Source organism: Ricinus communis, chromosome 2 (genome assembly GCF_019578655.1).
Source record: "Ricinus communis isolate WT05 ecotype wild-type chromosome 2, ASM1957865v1, whole genome shotgun sequence".
In the NCBI taxonomy this organism is placed as follows: Eukaryota; Viridiplantae; Streptophyta; class Magnoliopsida; order Malpighiales; family Euphorbiaceae; genus Ricinus; species Ricinus communis.
Genome location: NC_063257.1, coordinates 6,333,692 through 6,355,154, shown reverse-complemented (window position 1 = coordinate 6,355,154; position 21,463 = coordinate 6,333,692). Strand labels below are relative to the sequence as shown.

The 21,463-nt window shown below is 31.1% G+C and overlaps 3 protein-coding genes and 2 non-coding genes across 10 annotated transcripts; all 5 read right to left on the bottom strand.

Moving 5' to 3' along the window:
- Window positions 1-1,083: 1,083 nt before the first annotated feature.
- On the bottom strand, window positions 1,084-4,265 carry LOC8263017 (F-box/kelch-repeat protein At1g22040). Of its 2 annotated transcripts, none has more exons than XM_048371227.1 (2): window positions 4,224-4,265; window positions 1,084-3,060 (listed from the first exon to the last, which is right to left on the bottom strand). In XM_048371227.1, exon 2 carries the CDS (start codon window positions 3,013-3,015, stop codon window positions 1,600-1,602), a length of 1,416 nt encoding a protein of 471 aa, XP_048227184.1. In that variant the 5' UTR covers window positions 3,016-3,060; window positions 4,224-4,265; the 3' UTR covers window positions 1,084-1,599. The 2 variants fall into 2 exon arrangements, with proteins under 2 accessions (XP_048227184.1, XP_002513866.2); XM_002513820.4 differs by lacking the exon at window positions 4,224-4,265 and adding an exon at window positions 3,840-4,210.
- A 2,840-nt stretch (window positions 4,266-7,105) lies between these two features.
- On the bottom strand, window positions 7,106-10,832 carry LOC112533938. 4 transcript variants are annotated; one of them, XM_025156395.2, is made up of 3 exons: window positions 10,001-10,831; window positions 7,890-8,432; window positions 7,106-7,799 (listed from the first exon to the last, which is right to left on the bottom strand). In XM_025156395.2, exons 2-3 carry the CDS (start codon window positions 8,345-8,347, stop codon window positions 7,325-7,327), a joined length of 933 nt encoding a protein of 310 aa, XP_025012163.1. In that variant the 5' UTR covers window positions 8,348-8,432; window positions 10,001-10,831; the 3' UTR covers window positions 7,106-7,324. The 4 variants fall into 4 exon arrangements, with proteins under 4 accessions (XP_025012163.1, XP_025012164.1, XP_025012165.1 ...); XM_025156396.2 differs by having other exon boundaries at window positions 7,106-8,312; window positions 8,415-8,432; XM_025156397.2 differs by having other exon boundaries at window positions 7,106-8,312; window positions 10,001-10,832.
- A 1,847-nt stretch (window positions 10,833-12,679) lies between these two features.
- On the bottom strand, window positions 12,680-15,912 carry LOC8263019 (high mobility group nucleosome-binding domain-containing protein 5). 2 transcript variants are annotated; one of them, XM_048370586.1, is made up of 3 exons: window positions 15,707-15,912; window positions 14,341-14,411; window positions 12,680-14,228 (listed from the first exon to the last, which is right to left on the bottom strand). In XM_048370586.1, exon 3 carries the CDS (start codon window positions 14,055-14,057, stop codon window positions 12,981-12,983), a length of 1,077 nt encoding a protein of 358 aa, XP_048226543.1. In that variant the 5' UTR covers window positions 14,058-14,228; window positions 14,341-14,411; window positions 15,707-15,912; the 3' UTR covers window positions 12,680-12,980. The 2 variants fall into 2 exon arrangements, with proteins under 2 accessions (XP_048226543.1, XP_048226544.1); XM_048370587.1 differs by having other exon boundaries at window positions 12,680-14,411.
- Window positions 15,913-18,089: 2,177 nt separating this feature from the next.
- On the bottom strand, window positions 18,090-18,162 carry TRNAR-ACG. The gene has a single exon. It is a non-coding gene; the product is annotated as a tRNA-Arg (tRNA).
- Window positions 18,163-20,822: 2,660 nt separating this feature from the next.
- TRNAR-ACG lies at window positions 20,823-20,895 on the bottom strand. Its single transcript has one exon. It is a non-coding gene; the product is annotated as a tRNA-Arg (tRNA).
- Window positions 20,896-21,463: the final 568 nt, after the last annotated feature.

Genomic DNA, 21,463 nt, shown 5'->3' with positions numbered 1-21,463 from the left:
AGACGATGGGCTACCATTAAGTGATTAGTGGTTAGATGATCTGAAAAAACTGAGATAATTACTGAACAGAATAGGGAAGTATCGGGATTTCAGGACAACTGATAACAAATTCTGTAATTACAGAGAGATTACTAGTGGCTTTTCAACAGGATGACTTTCCCTGAAAAGCCAATTATAGAATTGAGGGATTTTCGATTATGATCTTTGGTTTACATGTTGATTCTTTTCTTTATTCAATTATCCATTCGTCTCGTCTGCATTAGTGATTTTTCCATGCCCTGTTAAGAAGTGAAAAAATGAGGTAAATTTTTCCCATATTGGGCAAGTGATATCCACGTTAAGCAGTTAGATATTCTAAATATTAAATCCATTGCTGCAGAGCCTCGAACAATTCTGTAAACTAAGCAATTTTCACATAACACAACTATAACTCAACAAGTTGATGAAAATTTACTGTCTGCAGCTCTTACCAAACAAAATCAAATGATAAAGTTGAAGTTATTTTGAAGCATGTTTCATGCACAAAATGCGAAAAACATGTTCATATGTAACATGACTAAAACATCTGGTACACTGTTTGTGCACTAATTATTGAATAAAACAAAAAGAAAATATATTTATTCTGAAAAGCTTGTCTCTTTCACAGATAGTGAAAATATGCATCCACCCTGGCCAAATTTAAAAGTAAACGCATACTACCATGTGCAACACAAGTATATATCCAGGATACCGTTCATACAATTCTTACCAGAGACAGCAAAAAAAAGGAACAAAATCAGCCTTTTCTCAAAGCATGTTTTACACATGGACAGCCAGAATATGCACTTGCCATAAGAGTAAAATCAGAATAGCGCCCTATTCGCATTAACACATGTGGCCAAATATCTAGTACCCTATGATAAATATGGAAAATAGAGAGTTTTAAAAATCTCATTTAGATTGCATGATAAATAAATGATGCCTAGTTTTATCAAGCAATTAGAAACTGCTTGCTTATAGGTTATGATATCAAAATGATGCAGACCTGTAATGGCGCAGCATAGCAGAAGCTACAGAAATAACAGGATAAAGAAGATTCTCAAATTGTGCAACAAATCAAGAAGAAGATGTCTCCCTTATTTGATAATTTGGATCTGGTAGAGATCTATCATAAATTCTTGTTACACAGCACCTTCACATACAATTATATGACTGATACAATAACTTTCTAGTTTAAAAAAAAAAACATTTTACTCTATCCTGATTAGGATAATAACATGCCCGCAATTTCATCTTTAAACTGCACAACATTCCAACTCACCAGATCTGAAAATCAGCAGCACACACAATTTACAATGAGAAACTCTATCCAATGATGCCAAGAAGGCCAAACAAAGAATAAAGGAAACTTGATGAACTTGCTGATGATATTCTTGATCTTCTACCTCTAATTAGGTAAATCTAGGTGGCTGCCTTATTAGGGGGTCTAAACAGACTATGAAAGTTATGATGACATTTCTGAACATCACATAGTGAGTCTGACCACCATGTTATCGCTCTTATAAGTTGTAAGATAGCAATTCTCTGAATAAATAATAAAGCATGCCAATCAACATAATGCTATATATCAAGAACTTGGCAACTGACAAGTTCGGCAGATTCAATATTCTTACTGGCAACGACCTTCCAGACAACTGTTTCTGATTCAGCCAATGAGGCAGAATGCTCATGCAAGGAGCCATCAAAATGAGAAGTTGAGCTCAGTGCTAAGGAATTCAAATTATCACGAAGACCAGCCTGCATGACTACAAGTCTATGATTGGCATCTCTTGTGACAACATGAATCTTTCCATGAAAACCAGCAAGAAGATGAGGAGAATCTGAATCTCCAGAATCATAAATAGGAACTTTTCCTATAACAACTTTCCAGGCATCTTCTTTTTGATCATACACCTTAATCTTACCACTATCTTGAGAACTAGAGGGATCTAATGAATATAATTCACCATCTACCACAACACTCAACTTTGTACCTGCCTGGCGTGCAGGCCAACCTTCTCCCATGCCAGCTGGCATTTCAGCCCATGAATTGGTTTCAGGATCATATATTTCCCCCCCAGCATCAACAAAGAAGGGCCACGAGTATAAACTTTGAGGCACACATAATCTTCCCCTGTATGAAGTCATCCCAGTGGCAATAGGCTTCAGCATGTCTGGCCAAAAGGCATGAGATTTTGAGAACGGCATACTTGGAACTTCAGACCATTTATCTGTGCAAGGGTCAAAAACTTCAGCAGACTGAAGAGGAATCAGTCCCCCTCCTAACTGACTAACACCTCCAACAACATATAGCTTGTCGTTCAAAATGCTTGTCTTGCAATAAGCCCTCCCTGTAGACATGGGAGTGACCTCACTCCATCTATTTAGGATTGGGTCATATCGCCAGACGCAACTAATGGTTGAAGCTTTAAAAAAGCCACCAAGCACATAGAGGCATCCATCAACAGCACCAATTGCACAACCGCAAAAGGGCATTTGATTCAATGCCTGCTTTTGCCCAAGCCAAGTCCTTATTGTTTCAGCAATTCTAATGCGCTGTCCCACCACGTTCCACAACCAAAGCCCAGAGGAACTGTTCCTAGATTCTTCTGCATAAACATTGGGCATCTGAGGCAACCTCTGCCATGTTCTTGACAAAGGTTCCAAAGCATGCCATGAAAGTTCATCTTCAACTTTTGTCAATACATATAGCCACTCTTCTGTCAATCCAAGTTCTTTTCTTAATTTAAACAGTTCATTGCTCATAATAGTTTCCTTCCACTTTCGTGACACCAGCCTCAGATTGAAGTAGTAACTTCTGGGAATTTTTGCAAGAATCTGGATTGACAACTCATCAGGAAGGCTTGGAATCAGTCTCGGTCTGTCATCACAAAAGCTCGAAGTTGTCTTTTGCCTCTTGCAGCCGCCATTGAGAGACACCTCATTAAATTGGTTTGTTCTACACTTGGTACTAGTTAAACTGAAAATAGCTCCCATTATGAAACTCCCAGTTAGCAATTCCAACTATGAACTTGGAGAATGCTGAATCAGAAAAAGAAAAAAAAAAAAAAAATCAGTGACAGCAATTTCAGCTAAATCGAAAGGAAAATAAGCAAGACGATTTTCAAGGAGTGAACAGAAGCACGTAAGGAATAGTCACCAAAACTGTGACAGATATTTCGCTTTCTCTTAAAAGTTCTGAATTATCACATCTTGACACTCAGCATTTGAGTAGACAAGTACCATGAACTGAAGGCAAAGGAGAGAGAAAATTCAAGGGCCATATAAATAACTTTCAACCCCACCTTCTCTCTCTCCCAAATGTTTCACATTTCATAGACTTCCCAATCATTCCATGTAATGCATTCAGATATCAGAAGATTTCTATGTTCATAAAAAGTTGAATCTTTTCATCAAATTTAAGAGAAATAGAAAATTCAGTGCTCACGGAATTAACTCATTCTATTAAAAAGACAAATAGGCATCAAAAACAATTTACCACTCACCCCAGTACTGGTTCTTAATCCTCACAGAAACAAGGAAAAAAATCTTTATCGGATCAATAAACAATCCAAAACACCAAATACTCTTTAAAAGAAGAAAAAACAAACAAAAATCCTATCAATTCAATCGTTTCCTACTGTTCGTTCCGAATCCAAACAAGCAATAAACGCACATCAAGATGAAAGAAACAAAAAAAGAAGAATAAAAGTATTCAGCTAATCAAGCAAAAATTTCAATAAAAGCTTTAACATTTAGGTAAAATGACTCTTCAAATTTGCAATTAAAAGAAAAACATAATCTCGTCAAGGAATTCTCACCTTTAGGTAAAAGCCGAGAGAGTCAAGCCAAGAGAACCAGAAGAAGTGTAAGTAAGAACCAGGACAAATTAAAGCATTAATCTGTACCTATAGATTCAAGGAATTTTCCTTTTCTTTTCCCCTTTGTTTCCTGTGCGTGTATATACTGTTCTGTGTACTACAACTATAAGCACTTTTTAACGATATATATAATTTGTTCATAATTTTTTAGTTTTCAAGCTTTCACTGCTGCGTCTGCTTGACTTCATTCTTCAAAATAAAATAAAATAATAATAATAAAATGTTGACGTGCTACCTGTAAATATCCACCCATTTACGTGTAAATTTCCAATTAATTAAGGTTTATTTCTGAAACACCAGTAAACTTTGGCAATGAGGTGTTACCTACGCATACGCTTGAACACCTGCTTGCACAGCTGCCGGAGACAATAGATTTTAATTTTATTTTTGTATTTATTACAAAAATTAAAGACATCTGAAATAGACTTGGCCAAAGTCCAGAGCACCTGCCACAGTCTCCTAGTAATTTCCTACCCTTTATAATTAAATATTAACTAAAATGCTCTTTATTTTTGTTTAACCTCAATAAAATCTTTTATATTTCTGTTATTTATTTTATTTCATTTTATTCTATGAATATTAATAATTTTAATATTTGATATTATTTAAGATTTTTGTTAGTAGAAAAAGATTAAGAATATTAGTTAATAAAACCACTGATATAGTATATCAATTATATTAACATATAATTATTATATTTGAAAAAAATAAACTGCTGTTGGAGATATCTTAAGTTAATTAAAGACACAAGTAATTAATATAAATAGGGAATCGGCATATTTTTGCCCTAATTGTTCACAGCTGGAATAATATTTGCCCTTAAATTATTTATTGGCTCAAATAAGCCACTGAAATTTCTAAAATCAGTAAACTAAACTCTCATTTAACAGAAAAAATAAACAGTATTTTCGTTAATTTATTTCGATTTCAGATGAATCAACTCAGTCTTTTGTTATAATGCGAATAAAACAAAAGTGAAATATAATATAATAAAAATGAAACTATCCAAAATAACTCTATAATTTCAATCTCTCTTATTTTTCATGCAAAATATAATGTAGAAAAAATAAAGCTCTCCATCCATCTAACAGCAATTCAAACCCTCTCCTAAAAGCCAAACTATCAATTTTTTCCTCTCCTCTATTCTCTCAAATCATATTAATTTAATAATATCAAAAATACTGATATGCTTCTTTTTTTTCGGTAAAATTAAATATAGTTATTTGAAACGTGTCAATAATTAGAAAAGAAAAAGCCATTTTATTTTTTCTTTTTCAAAGAGATAGCCTTTTATCTCTTTCTATTCCTTCCTAGAATCATCTTCAAAATTAAAAATTTGGATTTTCTTTCTATTGGTACAACAGGAAAACAACTGAAGAAAAATATCCTACCCTCCCATCAAAACTCATCGTAATTTGCATCTTTCAATTTTTTCTCTCTTAATTTATTTTGCAAGAGATTGAGTTGAGTAATTTAAAATCAAAACAAGTTAGAGTATCGGACTCAACATTTAACGTCATCTAATTTTTCTGCTATCTGAAGGGTTTGTATCATATGTTTTGAAACTTTGATGACTTATCTGCACTAAAAAATAGTTCAAGGACAGATGTACTCCTGGCTATAAACTTCAAGGGCAAAAAGGCACCTTCTCCCATATAAATATGATGTTTTATGTATAGGAAGATGAAAAATTATTTTCTATTGACCGGACCCAAAAGACATACCGTTGACTGCACCTAAAAATATATCTCCACATTTATGTAGTTTTGGAGTTTTGGGTTCTGGTCAATGCAAAGGGTCAAGATTTTGCTTTTGCGTGGGATATCATATCATATTTCCATGCTTTATTCAGCCCAATAAAGAAGAAGAAAAAGAAAGAAGATCGGTTTATTAGAATGCAGAAACTATGATCTCATCATTAGCCATGAGCAGGTTTTTTTAAAGGAAATTTTACTATTTATCTTTTCTTTAAATAATTATAAACATATCTCTATTTTTTTATTTTTCCAAAATTATTTATATTATTTTTAAAAGTATTTATTCTTTACTTTTTTTTATTTTTTTTATTTTTTAAAATTAATTTCAGATACTTTATAGATACTTAACATGTATCATATTTTAGTTAATATATATTATTTGTTGCTAAATATTTGAATTAAATTTTATTTCGTTTTAAAAAGTTTTAGATACTTAAACCATAATATTATTTGACAAACGTATACTTTTTGTTATTTAATTTTTTTTAAGTTTGCATTTTATTTCATTTTAAAAAGATTAAAAAATCTAATGTATATTTAATATATATCAAATATATACTTTTTTTCTTCAAAATATACTAAATATATACTTCTTTTATCTTGTAGCAATTTATCTCATTTTTCATATATGATATTTTCAAGATATCTCCAAATTTTTAGATCAGAAAAATACCTTTTAGATTTATTTATTCATCATTAATATTACAAGATTAAATAAATGTAATAATATTTACAAAAATTATTATGTTTTAGATTCATTATCTGTCAAAAATATACTAAACATATATACATTTTCTTCAAAATAAATCCAACATATACATTTTTATTTGAAAAACCAAATCAAATATTTTTATAAATAAAATCCCGTTTTAAATATTTTTGTAAATAAAATTTTATTTTTAGGTATTTTTATTGTGAGCAATTTTGCGGATATTTTTATAATCATTCTATATTTTTGTAGGATTTTTAAAAGAATTTTTTTTTAAGAAGTTACTTAAGAAGAAGAGGATAAAAATTGTCTTATTTTATGGCATATTGGACTAGTAAAAATTGAGATATCACAATTTCTATTTCCTTATTAATTATAGTTTGTGGTCTTGATATCAATTATTATAACCTTTAGGAAAATTACACTTCAAAAGCTAGGTATATTAAAATGAAATCCCATGCATTTTTAGTGTGGGATGCATAATTTGTATATTAAAATCATAACAAATGTGGTACTTAGTTTTTTGTTTTTTTGAGTAAATTAAGATAACATCTATTACTATTGAACGTGTGCTCTTTGGAAGATTGCTATATTATATGAATAACTCTGTAATAAGTAATTAAATAATTAATTTTTCTATAGATCATCTCACCACTTGAATTATCTCTGTTTTCATTCATTGGTGAAATCCTATTTGAATAGGCAAAACTCTTTTAGCATTGCCAAACCAATTGCTTATATGCTACAAAGCTGGATTTATTAATTATTGTGAAGCAAAGAAATGTACTAATACAAAAGGCGACCTAAATTTACATGTTTGGCTGCTCCATCTTAATTTGCTAAGAAATTTCATAACAGCAAATACTTCCTCTTTTACAATAACTTGACAAGAATTTAGCTAGTTATTGATTACTAGCTACTGACAATAATCATACTAACTAATCGATCGATCGATCTAGCTACACTACAGTAGTCATTGGACGTATAGTCAATGTCAAACTAGTTGCAGAACTTGATTGATCCATGTACCCCTCACATTTTCTTTGAGCATTGGCATTGCAAGGTAGATAAGATTCTGATACCATTTTACCTGCATACGTGCTGAAACACTTGCATACATCTCCATGAATTTCACTTCCATTTTTCAGATATGATTTCGGGATAGAAGAAGCCGATGTTGCCATTAAATTTTCGTGCACTAATTCTGTATATACGTCTATTTCATCTTCTTCTTCTTCTTCTTCTTCCTCTGTGCTCTCTTGGGTTTTTTCTTCTTGTATAAGCTCGAGCTCTTGTAGCTCTAGCTCCTCTTCTTCATCGTCATACGCAATATCATCGAAGGGTATACGTATAAGCTTCAAGATGAGACGACCATTTTCTCTATATGATTCGAAGTATTCATGGTGCTCTAATCTTTCTTCTCTAAGGATCAATCTACCATTAAAATAATGCCTAGTTAAAATCCAAGGCGTATGACTAGGCAAATTGCCTGTTCTTGCTAACAAAGGAATTGTTGGTGGATACCTCTTTCGCTTTTCACATTGCTGCTGATCTCGCTTGCCATGATTAGGATGATAACCAGCCTCATGTTTCCACATTATTGTTGCTCTTTCTTCTATACCCGAGTTCAGGCAAACACCACTCTCTGTCCCAATCAAGTCGTCCAACATGGATGACCAAGAGGAGTATGGTGAGGAATCAGCTACTGATTGAAACAAAGATGAAGAAGATGTAGTTGAGAGTGATGGCGATAAGAGCATCGGTGAGGGTGGTGAAGGCCGCTTACAAGAATGGATAATCAAGGGGTGATGAGTTGGGTCTCGAGGGTGTATTAGGGTTTTCAGACCAGGAGATGCTGCCCAACATTGTTTCGAGACTTGCATGGAAGATGGCAATGTTGTTGACCACAATATAATTCTACACAGCGATGAGAGTAAGGACTTACCCCTGTAAAATAAGTTCTTTTCACTTATATAACCCATGCCTTTTTTATGGAAGTAAACGTGGGGTTTACAGAGCTAATACAACTGATAAAGACAGTTTGGTTACCTTTTTAGTTGCAAGGGCCTGCAAGAAACAAGAATATTATTAACCGGATTGGGTTCGGGATTTTCATAATATAATTATTATTGGAAAAAGACCGCAGTTAGTTATTTTTCACTGATCAATCACATCAAAAATTGTTTAATGAAATTTAAAAATTTAACAGTTTTTTTCCTTATTAATTAATAGCTGATTTAAATTTTTTATTTATTTTAAATAATTTTTGATAATTTATTTAAATTGCATTCATATAATTAAATTTTTATAATTTATAAAATAATAATTATTTTAAAATTACACTTAATAATTAAATAGCTATAATATTTGGAATTATCACATTTAAATTAAAAAAGTTTATTGATAAAATCAAAATTTTAATTTCTATTTTCAGAATAAATTTATAAATATTTTAATAATAAATATGATCAAGCAAAGTAAAATTAATTATAATAAATTATATAAAATAATATAATAAAATAAAATAAATTTACCATTTATAATTATCTAATATAAAAATAATAACACTAATAAAATTTTATTAAACAATTTAATTTTTTCGTTACCATCTGTAAAATATTAGCTTAGTTGGTTACATTGAACTAATAAATTATGAGATTAGCCGCGGTTTAATCTATTTACAAGAGTAAATAAAAATGCAAGTTGGAGAATTGCGTTTTGGGACAATAACATTTGGCTACAGAATAATGTGATTCTGACAGCAGTGCACTATAAATTAAGTGATACCAAGAAACGTAACAAGCAAAGACTTGACAAGAAAGAAACACCTTTTGATTTGTAAAGTTTATAAACGGAAAAATAACGGGAGAAGATCATTTTACAGTCAAGGATCATCCTTTTCAAGGATTTTCTTTTTTCATTTTTTCCTTCAGAAAAGAAAAGAAAAGAAAGCAAGAGGAGATACAGAAGAAATCATTATATATATGTATATAGGTTAATAAAACAGTTTGCACCTCTGAAGAACTAAACTCAAACATTCTCCCTTTAAAAATGAATTTAAGGATTTGGCAGTATTTGTATGAACCTGTAAGAAGCTTGCTAGAATACTTTCTTCTTCTTCTTTTTTTCCATTGTTAGTTTGGATGATGCATGAAAATAGTTTTGTTTATTAATATTACATTCTCCCTTTTCCTCTTCGATTAAACTTCCCTCGAGTTGTTCAACTAGCAAATCAAGTGTCTGATTCATAGTAACAGGAGATCAAATTTTTAAAGAAAATCGCTTTCTTTCTTCCTTACAATTCTTTGAATTGCCAAAACAATTAAATATCTAGATTAAACTGACTTGCTATCTTATTAATAATTAGTGTTATTAATTTTTTTATGTGCAGACAAACTGATGTTTAATTAAAATGCCCATGATCAGAATACCATGGGTGTTAAAATTAAGGTTTATTATAAAATTTAATTAATGGTGAGCAATTTCATCCAGCCTATGGAATTAAGATTTCTAACAAAGAAACTGCATAATAAATTAAAGTGTTCTAATTTTACATTTCTAATGTGTAGCCACAGCATACAAAAACATTAAAGAAAAAAAATGATTAATTAGTAAGACAAAAAAGAGTGACTTACCTTATTGATATATTGTATGTGAATTACAGTAGTTCCATTCTCCCCTCTTGGAAATCAAATGGTCACCACCTCTCTAAGAGAAAAGAAGGGAACAGGTTATAAATATTAGGAAAAAGAGAGACTGAACTCTCTAAACTCATACAATTGCAGAGCCTTCTCTTCTACATTACTACATACATATATATATATATATATAGAGAGAGAGAGAGAGAGAGTGAAACAGAAGAGATGAGGGTAAATATATATATATATAATAATTTTTATTCACAGCCTCATTTTTGGCACCACTTATGAAACGAAACGGCTTCACTTGAGAGGAATTTGGTTTATCTGCAACCAAATGTGCATTCCAGTTGTTGCAATCCGTGCGTATCCAATATTGAACATGAAGAGATGGCTGCATTCGAGCTTTTTGATTGTCTCTACGTCTAGAACCCTCGGCTAGCTTTAAAACTATTAGCATATATATATATATATATATATATATATATATATATATAGAGAGAGAGAGAGAGAGAGAGAGCATTGTTTAATTTTGTAGGTGATCGCAGCTTGAGGAAACAGAATATATCAGCTGATCTTTTGTTTTGGTTGATACTTCTGGCATCCATTTCTGATGCCAAGTCTTCTTCTCCCTTCTCCACTGACAAACTTTGGAGACACGTATAAACAGTGACTTTGTTTTTATACTAATTAGCTACTATCTTAAAACCAGACATATTCTTTAATCATAACTGCGAGCCCCTCTCGGATTACTTTTGGGGTACTACAACAGTAAGTAAACTATAATTTCACAGTGAACCCTAAGGTTCACTTATAATCAGATTAAGAAGAGGAGAACTAGGCTATGTTTTGAGGTTGTCATAGAATTTCTAGTGAACAATATTACTAAACCCTAAAACATTAATCGTCAACCGTCAGATGGAAACAAAAAGAGGAGAATTAAGATCTGCTGTGGGGACTACTTGTCTAGTGAGCAGTTTAAAAGCGTACAAATTCAACGTGGGAAACATGTTCGATGTCCACGTGGGTAGCTGATCACCATATGTAAAACATCTCAATGCAATAGAAACGTTCGCATCTTGTCTCTATCTATCTCTCCAAAACTTGCCTCTTCAATATATAAACCTTCCTAAATTAATATCCAAGTATATATGATTTTCATTTTTCCTAAACTTACTAACCTAAAGTCCCCTAAAATACAAATATATATTACACAAATACCATAAATTTAGTCGTTCAACTTGAATAATATTTTGAGTTTGAATTATTTTTTATAATTAAAAATAATTACCTACAAAATCTATAAAAAAAACTATTAACTACCCATTAAAATCTTTAAAATGTAAAATTTGACTGAATTATGGATAGTGTAAATTTATTTCTTGGGAAATTCTCTTGGGATGTTATGTGGTAATAAATTTTAAAAAATAAATATTACCCGCAGTGTTAGAAAATGGAAATTCTGAATGCATTGAAGACCAATCATAACCCATAAATGTATATATATATATATATATATATATATATATATATATATATATATATCAGCAAATTGTGATATGGTATTTACCACTCAGAGAGATATCCGCCAACGCTTAGATGCTGGTAGAATTACTCAACCGTAATCAAAAACCTTATATATATATATATATTTGCACAGAGAATCCGAAATCTCGCATGCAGAAAGCTGTAATAAAAAACATAAGCATATCTGGATATGATGATGGACCACTAGAAAAACTGGGAGTGATGAGCAAAAATGGGTGGACCTGGAATATGGGTTTGGTGCAACCAAGGCAGCAAGTTCTTACGGATAGATAATTTGTATATGTAGGAGTTGTGTATATGTATATGTATGTGTGTGGAAGTGTGCAAGAGCCAGCAGCCCAATCATGAGCCCTGACAAGAGTACCAGGCAGGAGATATTTGGAGGAAGCTAGCTGTACTACATACTATATATTATCATAACAGCAATAATATCTCCATTTCCAGAAACAACCGATCGAATCCCTTCTATCTTATTTATTTATTTATCATCATCATCATCATTCCTAACAACAAAATTGTAAATAGGGTACCTTGGAAATTGGTCCCTGTACTTTGATACTGCCACTGCTCAATCCATCCCTCACCTGCACTTTTTTTGAGGGGCTAATGGAACCCACCACGCCAACATATTTTCCAAGTACTCTAACATCAGCCTATCTAATTGTTCATGGCCACACACCAATACTTTAATACACTATGCCATTTGAACGTTACTGTGTATGATTTGGATGATTTGGAGAAATATCAAATTTTATTCTCTTCTGCAGACGTGGTTTGTAAGTAGACCTAATTCATATTTATTGTATTATATATATATATATATACTGTGTATGATTTGGATGATTTGGAGAAATATCAAATTTTATTCTCTTCTGCAGACGTGGTTTGTAAGTAGACCTAATTCATATTTATTGTATTATATATATATATATATATATATATATGAATTACTTTCGGCTCACAAATATCGCCCAAAATTTAATGTAATTGGAAAGTTTGCAATTGCAAAAAGTTGTGCTCCAATTTTTAAATTTTATTTTTCTTATCATGATATGTATCACTTTTTGCTCTAACATAAGCAGACACTTAACAAGAAGAAATATGGTTGTCAATTTTGAAGAACACACATTAAACAAAATTCAAAAATTTAAATGAAGAATCACTAGTGTCATAGACATGAAATTAAATAGAGTAGGAATGTAATGAAATAGCCTATCCACACTATGGGAACCTAATCTCTCTCAAATCTTGACTTTTGTACTACAGCCTCCATGAGCATGAAAGGAATAACTAAATCTATCAAATAAAAGATTGATTCACCGAAACCCTAATCAAGCTCTTAGTAATCAATCCTCAAAAAGAAACAAAACTCACCTCTCCTTCCCCAACAAAACCCTAACTTTTATTTTTCTCTATTTCTTTTTCATGTCTAACTATGAATTGGCCTCATAGCTGGTACTAGCATCTCAAAAATGCAAGTGGATGCTGCTCTCATTGTCATTGTGTTGTAACTGAAGCACTTGAAAGCACTTACATTTCCACCAATTCCATTATCCATTGAAGTCATTCTTTGGTCTTGATCATATAGAATTTCCTTCTTCATAGTGCCATTACCATGAACGTCATTGGCACAGTCTTCAAAATCATCTTCTTTATCTCCTCCATAGTCATTCGCTTGTATGTCTTTACATTCTATCTTGCCTGATTCTCCTTCTTCTTCTTCTCCTTTGCAACATTTCTCATACTCGTTTTCATCTTCTTTTTCTTTTTCGTCTGCATTGAGACACTTGTCAATCTCATTTCTTTCTTTTTCATTTCCTTTTTCTCCTTCGTTGAGAATGTTTTCTAGCTCATTTTCTACTTTTTCTTTTTCTTTGTCCTCTTCGGTGCAACAGTTCTCTAGCTCATTTTCTTCCTGCCCTTCTTCTTTTTCTTGCTCAATTTCATCTTCTTTTTCTTCTTGATTGGGACAGTGCTCAAGCTCATTCTCATTGTTATCTTCCTCAGAAGAAGAACAATGAGGATGATAAACTCGATCATCTAAAGGAACAAGCTGCAAGGTAAGACGGCCATTACATCTCTGAGCACGAAAATAGCCATGATGCCTAACCCTCTCTTCCTTAAGAATCAGTCTTCCATCACTTGTATAGTACCGCTTCAAGACCCAAGGCATATGGCAAGGCAAATTCTCAGTTCTTGCCAGCAATGGTATTGGTGGTGGAAACTCCTTCTTCTCCTTCTTCTCCTTCTTAGCTGCCCACCTTTCATCTCTCCTACTAAGGCGAACACTGAAACTCTGATCACCCTCTTTTTCTTCGGATGCAGATATAAACATATCATCATCATCTTTAAGATCAAGACAGCTCTCAATGCCAATGTAGTCTCCAATTAGAGTAGAAGATGGAGGTGAAGATGAGGAATTAGCAACAGACCCCATAATGCTTGAACTTGCAGTTGCATTAGATCTACCACTAATGAGACATTGTTCAACATCATGGGTTTGCATTCTTAATGTTTTCTGTGTTTTGATCGGAGAGAAAGAGAGGGGGAGATTGGTGTTTTGGTAATGGGGTCTTCAGTTGTGATTCTTGGCTAGATTTGCATGAAGAGGAGAGAAGAGCGTTTGTTGGCAGTCTTTTTCCTTTTCCTTTTTCTTTTTGTGGGAAGTGAACGAATACTAACAGTTGAAAACAGAGGCAGATATAGAGGAAGAGACTAGACAATTAGATTATCGATAATTGCAGGGTATTGAAGAGAGGGAAAAAGCTAGTGGCAGAGACAGCTAATACCTGTGACGTCAAGATTTGGTTCCTTATGTGGATTGCAAATTTTCAAAAATCTGATACCATTAAAAACTTTCCTGTAAAAGAAATTACAAGAAAAAGAAAAAAAAGAAAAAATCACACCACATAAGTAAAATCATCATCTGTTTATAGCTAATTATCTTCTTAGTATTAAGCATGTAAATATTCACACTAATTCCTGCCCCTGATGAAATCTGGCATGTATGTGTTAAGAGTTGTTCTTGCCAGACTAAACATGGGACTGCATAAATTACAGGTTTATAATTGGTGTTTTCCTGAATTTCTTCTCTTTTTTTTTTGAAAGAAAAACGTGGAATGGAATTGTGTGCCGCATGCTAATAATATTGGCCCACAAGACGAGTCTCATCCTGATGAAGACCTCAATCCGGTCCATTCAGTAACATTATATGGATAATATTGCAGTAATGTTTAGGATTCTTAGGTCCAACAACCCCAGCACAGGTTGCATAAGATTTTATCCATAGAAACTGAAAAAAGGAAAAAGGACCCATAAAGCTTGACAGTAAAGGAAAATATCTGGCGTTGCAAAAGCTGAAATCATTTGTATAATCTAGAAACACAACCAGCAGCAACTTATATTATCTGTTATTTATATTCTTTCCTCTATTTTCAAGTCAAAACAAATAATCGGGCAACTCATACAGAATCAATTAGACCTTTTTTCTTTTCTAATATCGAAAAGGAAACTGCCATTCGGACAAGACAATGGGAATAAAGAAAAGGGCCTGTTCCATGTCTATTTTTACGAAATTAGTTTCTATTATAAAGAGTATATATATATAATGATTACCCCATAACTTAAGGATTGAAAAACTAGTGACAATCAAGTTTCGTGTTTTATTCTGCTACATCCTTTTTGGAGAAACCATGGTAAGGCTGAATTGATTAATTTGCTCTAACCTCTGGGTCTTCATGTTCAATATTGTCTAGTTAATAAAATTTTTAAAAATCAAATCAAATCAGTAAGATTATTAAATCCATTGCAATAAAGTTTGAAAAAAAAAAAGAACCCAGAAAGGAAATGAATGCTGGAATGTGATTACAAGATCACAGATCATTTAGGACAAAATATTCCATTTTATACATATATGATGATTATATATATACACGCATGATATTTAAAAAACAAAAAAAGGCACTAACATTTGACAAACAATTAGATCAAACATCAACATGAAATTATTGCCAACAATAATATTTGACTAATCATATACCAAATCCATATGTTTTCATCAGAGATTCATTTTCTCTGTGATCACAACGTATTATATTTGCATTATATAAATGAAAATAAAGATAAAAGAAAAAGAAGAAAGAAAAGAGTACGTACCAGAGAACTAATTGGAGATTTGAGGAGAAATAGCAGGAGGAGGAGATGGGTCAACAATGGCATCTCCTCCCTCCTAGGCAATTCTCCTCAAAAGGAGACGGCAGAATTAATATAAGGAAGATTTGGGCTACCAAGAAAGACAACTCACAACAGGAAATCATACATGCAGCCAGACAGGCAATGTATTATGTATAGGCACCCAAAGTTTACACCCTTTCAAGTTTCTATATATTCTCTTTTATATATATATATATATATATATATATATATATATATATATATATATATATATATATATATATATATTTTTTTTTTTTTTTTATTTTTTTTTTTCATTTATGTACTTTCTTTCTTTCTTTTTTGTTTCACTCCTATTTTCGACTGTTGGAATGGAAGAGAGGACACGTAATACAAATGTAATATTGCCTGTCCTTAGGCGGGGTTTAAGGGATTAGAATTATTAATAGAGCTGATCTCAGCCACAAGTATATACTTTAAAATTAATTAGCTGTTTTATGGGGTTTTTGTTTTTCAGAAAGTTTCATAGGTTAATTTGGAAATTTAATATACTTTAATTAAGTTATATTGAAAATTACATTTATCCTATCCCATAACAACAATAAAAACTAAATAAATAGATAACAGATTATTATTATTATTATTATTATTATTATTTTCAGTTTTAAACGGTATATATTTGTATTATAAAGTTTTTTTGATATATGCCTAACTTTTAATGTATAGACATAATTTTAATCATGTAATTTTAAAATGGTGTATATTTGTATCATAAAAAGTAGGCATAATTTTGACATATGCATAGTGATGATACATTGTTTTATACTTTTATTATATTTAATGATAATTATGTAAATATAATTAATAAATTAGCTAACAAATTACTTTTCTAATTAAATAATAATTTAACTCTAAAACAAATTCATTATATTTTCATCATTAATTTATAAATGTCAATTATATTAATTAATAATAAAAAAATAAAAGGAAAATAATCCTAAAATATTAAATTTGATGAATTCTTTTATTATACTCTTTATTAAATTTTTGTTGTACGTATTTAATTTACAATTAGTCAAAAGTTTATATATGTAAATAGCAACCACTATTAGTACATTTAAAAGTACATACGTATATCCCCCTTATAAATTTAAATTTTTAGTACTAAATATTAATAGAAAATCAGGAATGATATATTAGACAAGATTTACTTATCGCACAGGTAATCCTTTGTGATTATAATTCATTTTGTTTTGTTTTTGGGAGATTATTTATGGATTTAATTTGTTGCGAGTAAGAACAGCACTGGAAAAGGAAAAAGGAAGAATATAGATGCGTGAAAATGGTGATTGAAGAAGAAATATGCGTATATTATTATATCTAAGCTTATACTGAAAGAGAGCATTGAAGAAGAAGAAGAAGAAATATCTTCGAGGGGACAAAAAGGAAGTCACGACCCCGAAACTAGTTGGCATGTTTCCATCAACCACTCACTTCAGAAAACCTCCTAGCAGAACAGTGCATGTTCAGGATAATGGATGTTGATATTCTGTCCATACCACCCAGAAGCTTGGAATTTTTGACAAAAGGTATACATATTTTATTGCATTATTAATACCATACACTGAATTAGTCCATCTAGACAACAATGACTACAGTTATCATTTTAATGAGTTTGAGCACTAGTAATTGTTACTGTTTATGTTTATACAAGAGGAATCAGCTAGTAATCCATAATATTCGAGTCACCTGTTAGGTAAAGGCAAGTTCGTAAAGCAGGTGATCTGAATTATGCAGAGGAAATAAAAGGAACAACTCAGAATTATAATGCAGTGCACCTGGATGGTTAACGAAAAGCCTGAAACCATGCATGACCAAAGAGCAAAAGGATTAGACACAGCCCAGATCAGGTTTTCCTAAGGACCCCTTTCAAATCAGAATCTACATAATAAAAAGAGTTCCAACTATGCAGGCAAAAAGTACTATCAAGTGACATGCTGAAATCTGTCAGTACAAGCACATTAGTTGTGTACAGATAGAACAGGGGTATATTGACCATCATGAACTTCATTGACTCATTCGGACACAATTGTACAGTTTTTGGCTTATTGGTTTAGTACAGGGCTTTCAGGTTTCGAACTTGAGTAAATCACACTAGAAAGCCACAGAGTTTCTCAGAGCAATTCTGCAACGGAGGTTAAAATGTACATCATATTTCGCAGGACCATTTTGTAGCTAGATTTCTGGTTTTTAGGTAAAAAAGAAATTGATAGTCTAGAGATTGCTGAACTTAAAGTTCAGTGAGATGACATATTCAGTTCTGTTCGTTAAAATGCTCTGGAACTGACTGAAAAAAAATACAAGACGACTCCGCTGGGGATCGAACCCAGAATCTCTGGTTCCGTAGACCAGCGCCTTATCCATTGGGCCACGGAGTCACTTGCTGAATGCATCTTATCAATTTTTATCTAAATAATGTTGCACCACTAAGTTAAATATATATCAATTCGAATTAGCGACGTGGTATGGAAATGGATGTGAATCGCATTTGTCTTTTATCGCTAACAGACTAGAAATAGAATTTAGATTAATATTTCTTATTTATACGTATAAGCTTGCAATTTATGGACAACTCCTCGTTTACTAGTGCTTTAATTATAAAATTAAATGATAGATACAATCTCATAAAATTTTCAGTATTTGATATTATTTTGTAAAATTTTAAAAATAATAATAAATTAATTATTTTTTTATTTTTTTATTTTTTAAAATTTTAAATTTATTAATACAATAATATAGAAGTTAGTTATTAATTAATTTTAATATTATAAATCAACATATTAATATAATTAATATTACTATTTTTTATAATTAAAAATTTATTATATAATTAAAAATTTAATTTACTTAAATATATATTAAAAATATTATTTAAGATGTTATTTTCTATATTAAAATTATTATTGAATTACAAAATTAATCTATTAATTAATATAATATCAAATATAATTAATATATTATTTTTTAGTATATATTTAATATTATTATCTTATTAGAAAAATATTTCTTAGTTAATATAATATTCAAATACAATTACTCTCACTATTATTATTTGATTATAAAATTATTTATTAATTAATATAATATTAAAATATAATTAATATCATATCTTTTAGGATTAGAGTGAGTATTTAATTAGAAATATAATTTATTATTTAAAAATATATAAATTTTAAGTGTTAAAAATTTAAACATCGAAAATAAAAGGATGAATAAATATTTATTAGTCCTAGTTAATATTTCATTTCTCTAATTAGTTTTATATATTACGTCACAGAGATTTTATTAAAATAAAAGTATAATTAATGTGTGCTAAAACACTAAGAAAAATATAACAAAAGCGAGACAATTGTAAATGGCTTTAAATTTTGCATTATTATTATTATTATTATTATTGTTATTGTTAAATCTGTTCAAAATTCAGACTGAATTAATTGGTTTGGCCAAATTTATTTGTATGGAATTAATAGATTTTAATAAAGTTTAGTCTATTTTTAAAAAGATATATAAATTTATTTATATCTTTTTAGGTAGAGCAATATATGGGATCTCAAAAATAATATTTCAAAATTTACTTGGAATATAATTGAGTTTTTTTTTTATTTAACCTCGAGCAAACTTAAAGTAAATATTATTATTAAAAAAAATTTAATAGGCTTGAAGGAAGCAAGTAGATATCTCCACTAATAAATAAGTGTAATTATTATTATTGCAAGAAATTTATCATTTTGTTCTATAAACAAATCGTATTGCATGTTTTATAATTGACATGATGTAAAAATTGACCCACTTTAAAGCAAGACACTAATCTTTCATATCTTAACTCAATTATAGAGCTGTTTATGGGGCTGAGTATCCGCCTGCCCGTCTAGGCCGCACGTTTCGGGTCGGACTTGAACAATAATTTTTGTGTATAAGTCTAGCCCAGCTCGAACTCATAAAAAGCCCGGTCCGACCCGGCCTGATGTTTAATTTAGTTAGAAAAAAAATGTCATACCTAGTATTCGAACTCTTACCTTCAACTTATAATTAAGTGCTACATACCACCTAGTTACCTATTATTTCTGTTTATAATTTTATTGTTATTAATAATATATTTAAATAAAACTAAACTCAAGCCCGACCTGAACCCGCCCAATCCCGACTTGAACTCGTCCAGACTCGATCCGTATTTACAGATTTAACAATGTCGGGCCAGGCCGGACTTTTTAAAAAATTTCGGGCTCAGGCTTGGGCTGAAAGATATTAAAAAATTCTCGGGCTTGAACGAACTCAGACTTAGGCAAAATAAAGTCAAACCCGGTCAGGCCCGGCCCGAGCTCGCCCAGGCCTGGCCATGAACAGGTCTACTCAACTGTAACATTTTAATGAAATTAAATAAATATTATCCTACTGCATCTATCCTTGACTGTTAATTATTATTGAAAAAGTGGCATGACATATTAGTGACACAGATTATATGTTTTAAGTATTTACCAACCTCAAGCAGTGTTGGCACTGCCACTTTCTCGGTCCATCGCATACATTTTTGCTTCACGTAAATAATAAATATTTTATTCTTATATGATTGGCTTACGGATAATTTTATTCAAACAAATTTATCTAGAAATATAGTGATTATTTAATTATTATTGTTATTATTAATATTTCATTTAAAATTAATAAGAGCTCTATTATTTCTGAATAAAAGAAAATGAGTATGATGAAAACATTTCTATTCATCGTACAGTTAAAAAGTAAATTATGACATATTGAATAATACATATAACATTATATCTTTCAGCATGAAATTGAAAAAGAAAAAAGAAGAATCGTTTTCTATCCAAAAACACTATATTCAAACAAATAATTGTGCAACTGTTTTCTGCCAAAAAATCACTACTATCATTTTCACTTATATTACTGGCCGGAAGCTTGAATTTAATTTTTCAATTTTTTACCAAAACTCTTACTGCTTGAATTGCAAAAATCATTTGAACCAGAAACCCAAACTATAGAGACTGAAAAATTAATGCAACTTTGCCAAAAAACCAAAAGACGACTCCGCTGGGAATCGAACCCAGAATCTCTGGTTCCGTAGACCAGCGCCTTATCCATTGGGCCACGGAGTCACCTGCTTTTTTTTGTACGACTAATATTCTAAACCGAGGTAGTGATGTAAATCTCCCCCGAGCGTCCCTCAACTTGGTACCTAGCGTGAGCTAGTTGATGTTAGTTGTCTGCATATCTGTAATATATTTGTCGAAATGCTATATTATTATTCGAATAGATTTTGTCAGTTACAATTAAATCTAAAACCACCAAGTCCTCATGCGTTGATTTTGGATTTTATTTTTTATTTTTTTTGCATATATTAATTTAAGCATTTATATCTTGAAGCATACTCTGGTAAAGCTAGCTTGTGGATTTGTATTAGAGATTTTGTTTTATAAAGTACAAACAAATCAGAGTGGCGCAGCGGAAGCGTGGTGGGCCCATAACCCACAGGTCCCTGGATCGAAACCAGGCTCTGATATAGAGTAGCTTCCCTGTCTATTTCTTTTCTTTTCTAAAATAAAATACTTTAAAAAAATTGTTTTGGACCACATTGTTGAATAAGTAGGTGAAATATTTTGAAACGTCAGTCTCCCTCTTGATCACATGTCAATCTTATATATCAAAAAGCCATGACTCAATCTC

Bases quoted from the DNA above. Each gene is read 5' to 3' on its own strand.
- LOC112533938 (XM_025156394.2), bottom strand. From the start codon at position 8,347: ATGGGTTATATAAGTGAAAAGAACTTATTTTACAGGGGTAAGTCCTTA.
- LOC8263017 (XM_048371227.1), bottom strand. From the start codon at position 3,015: ATGGGAGCTATTTTCAGTTTAACTAGTACCAAGTGTAGAACAAACCAA.
- LOC8263019 (XM_048370587.1), bottom strand. From the start codon at position 14,057: ATGCAAACCCATGATGTTGAACAATGTCTCATTAGTGGTAGATCTAAT.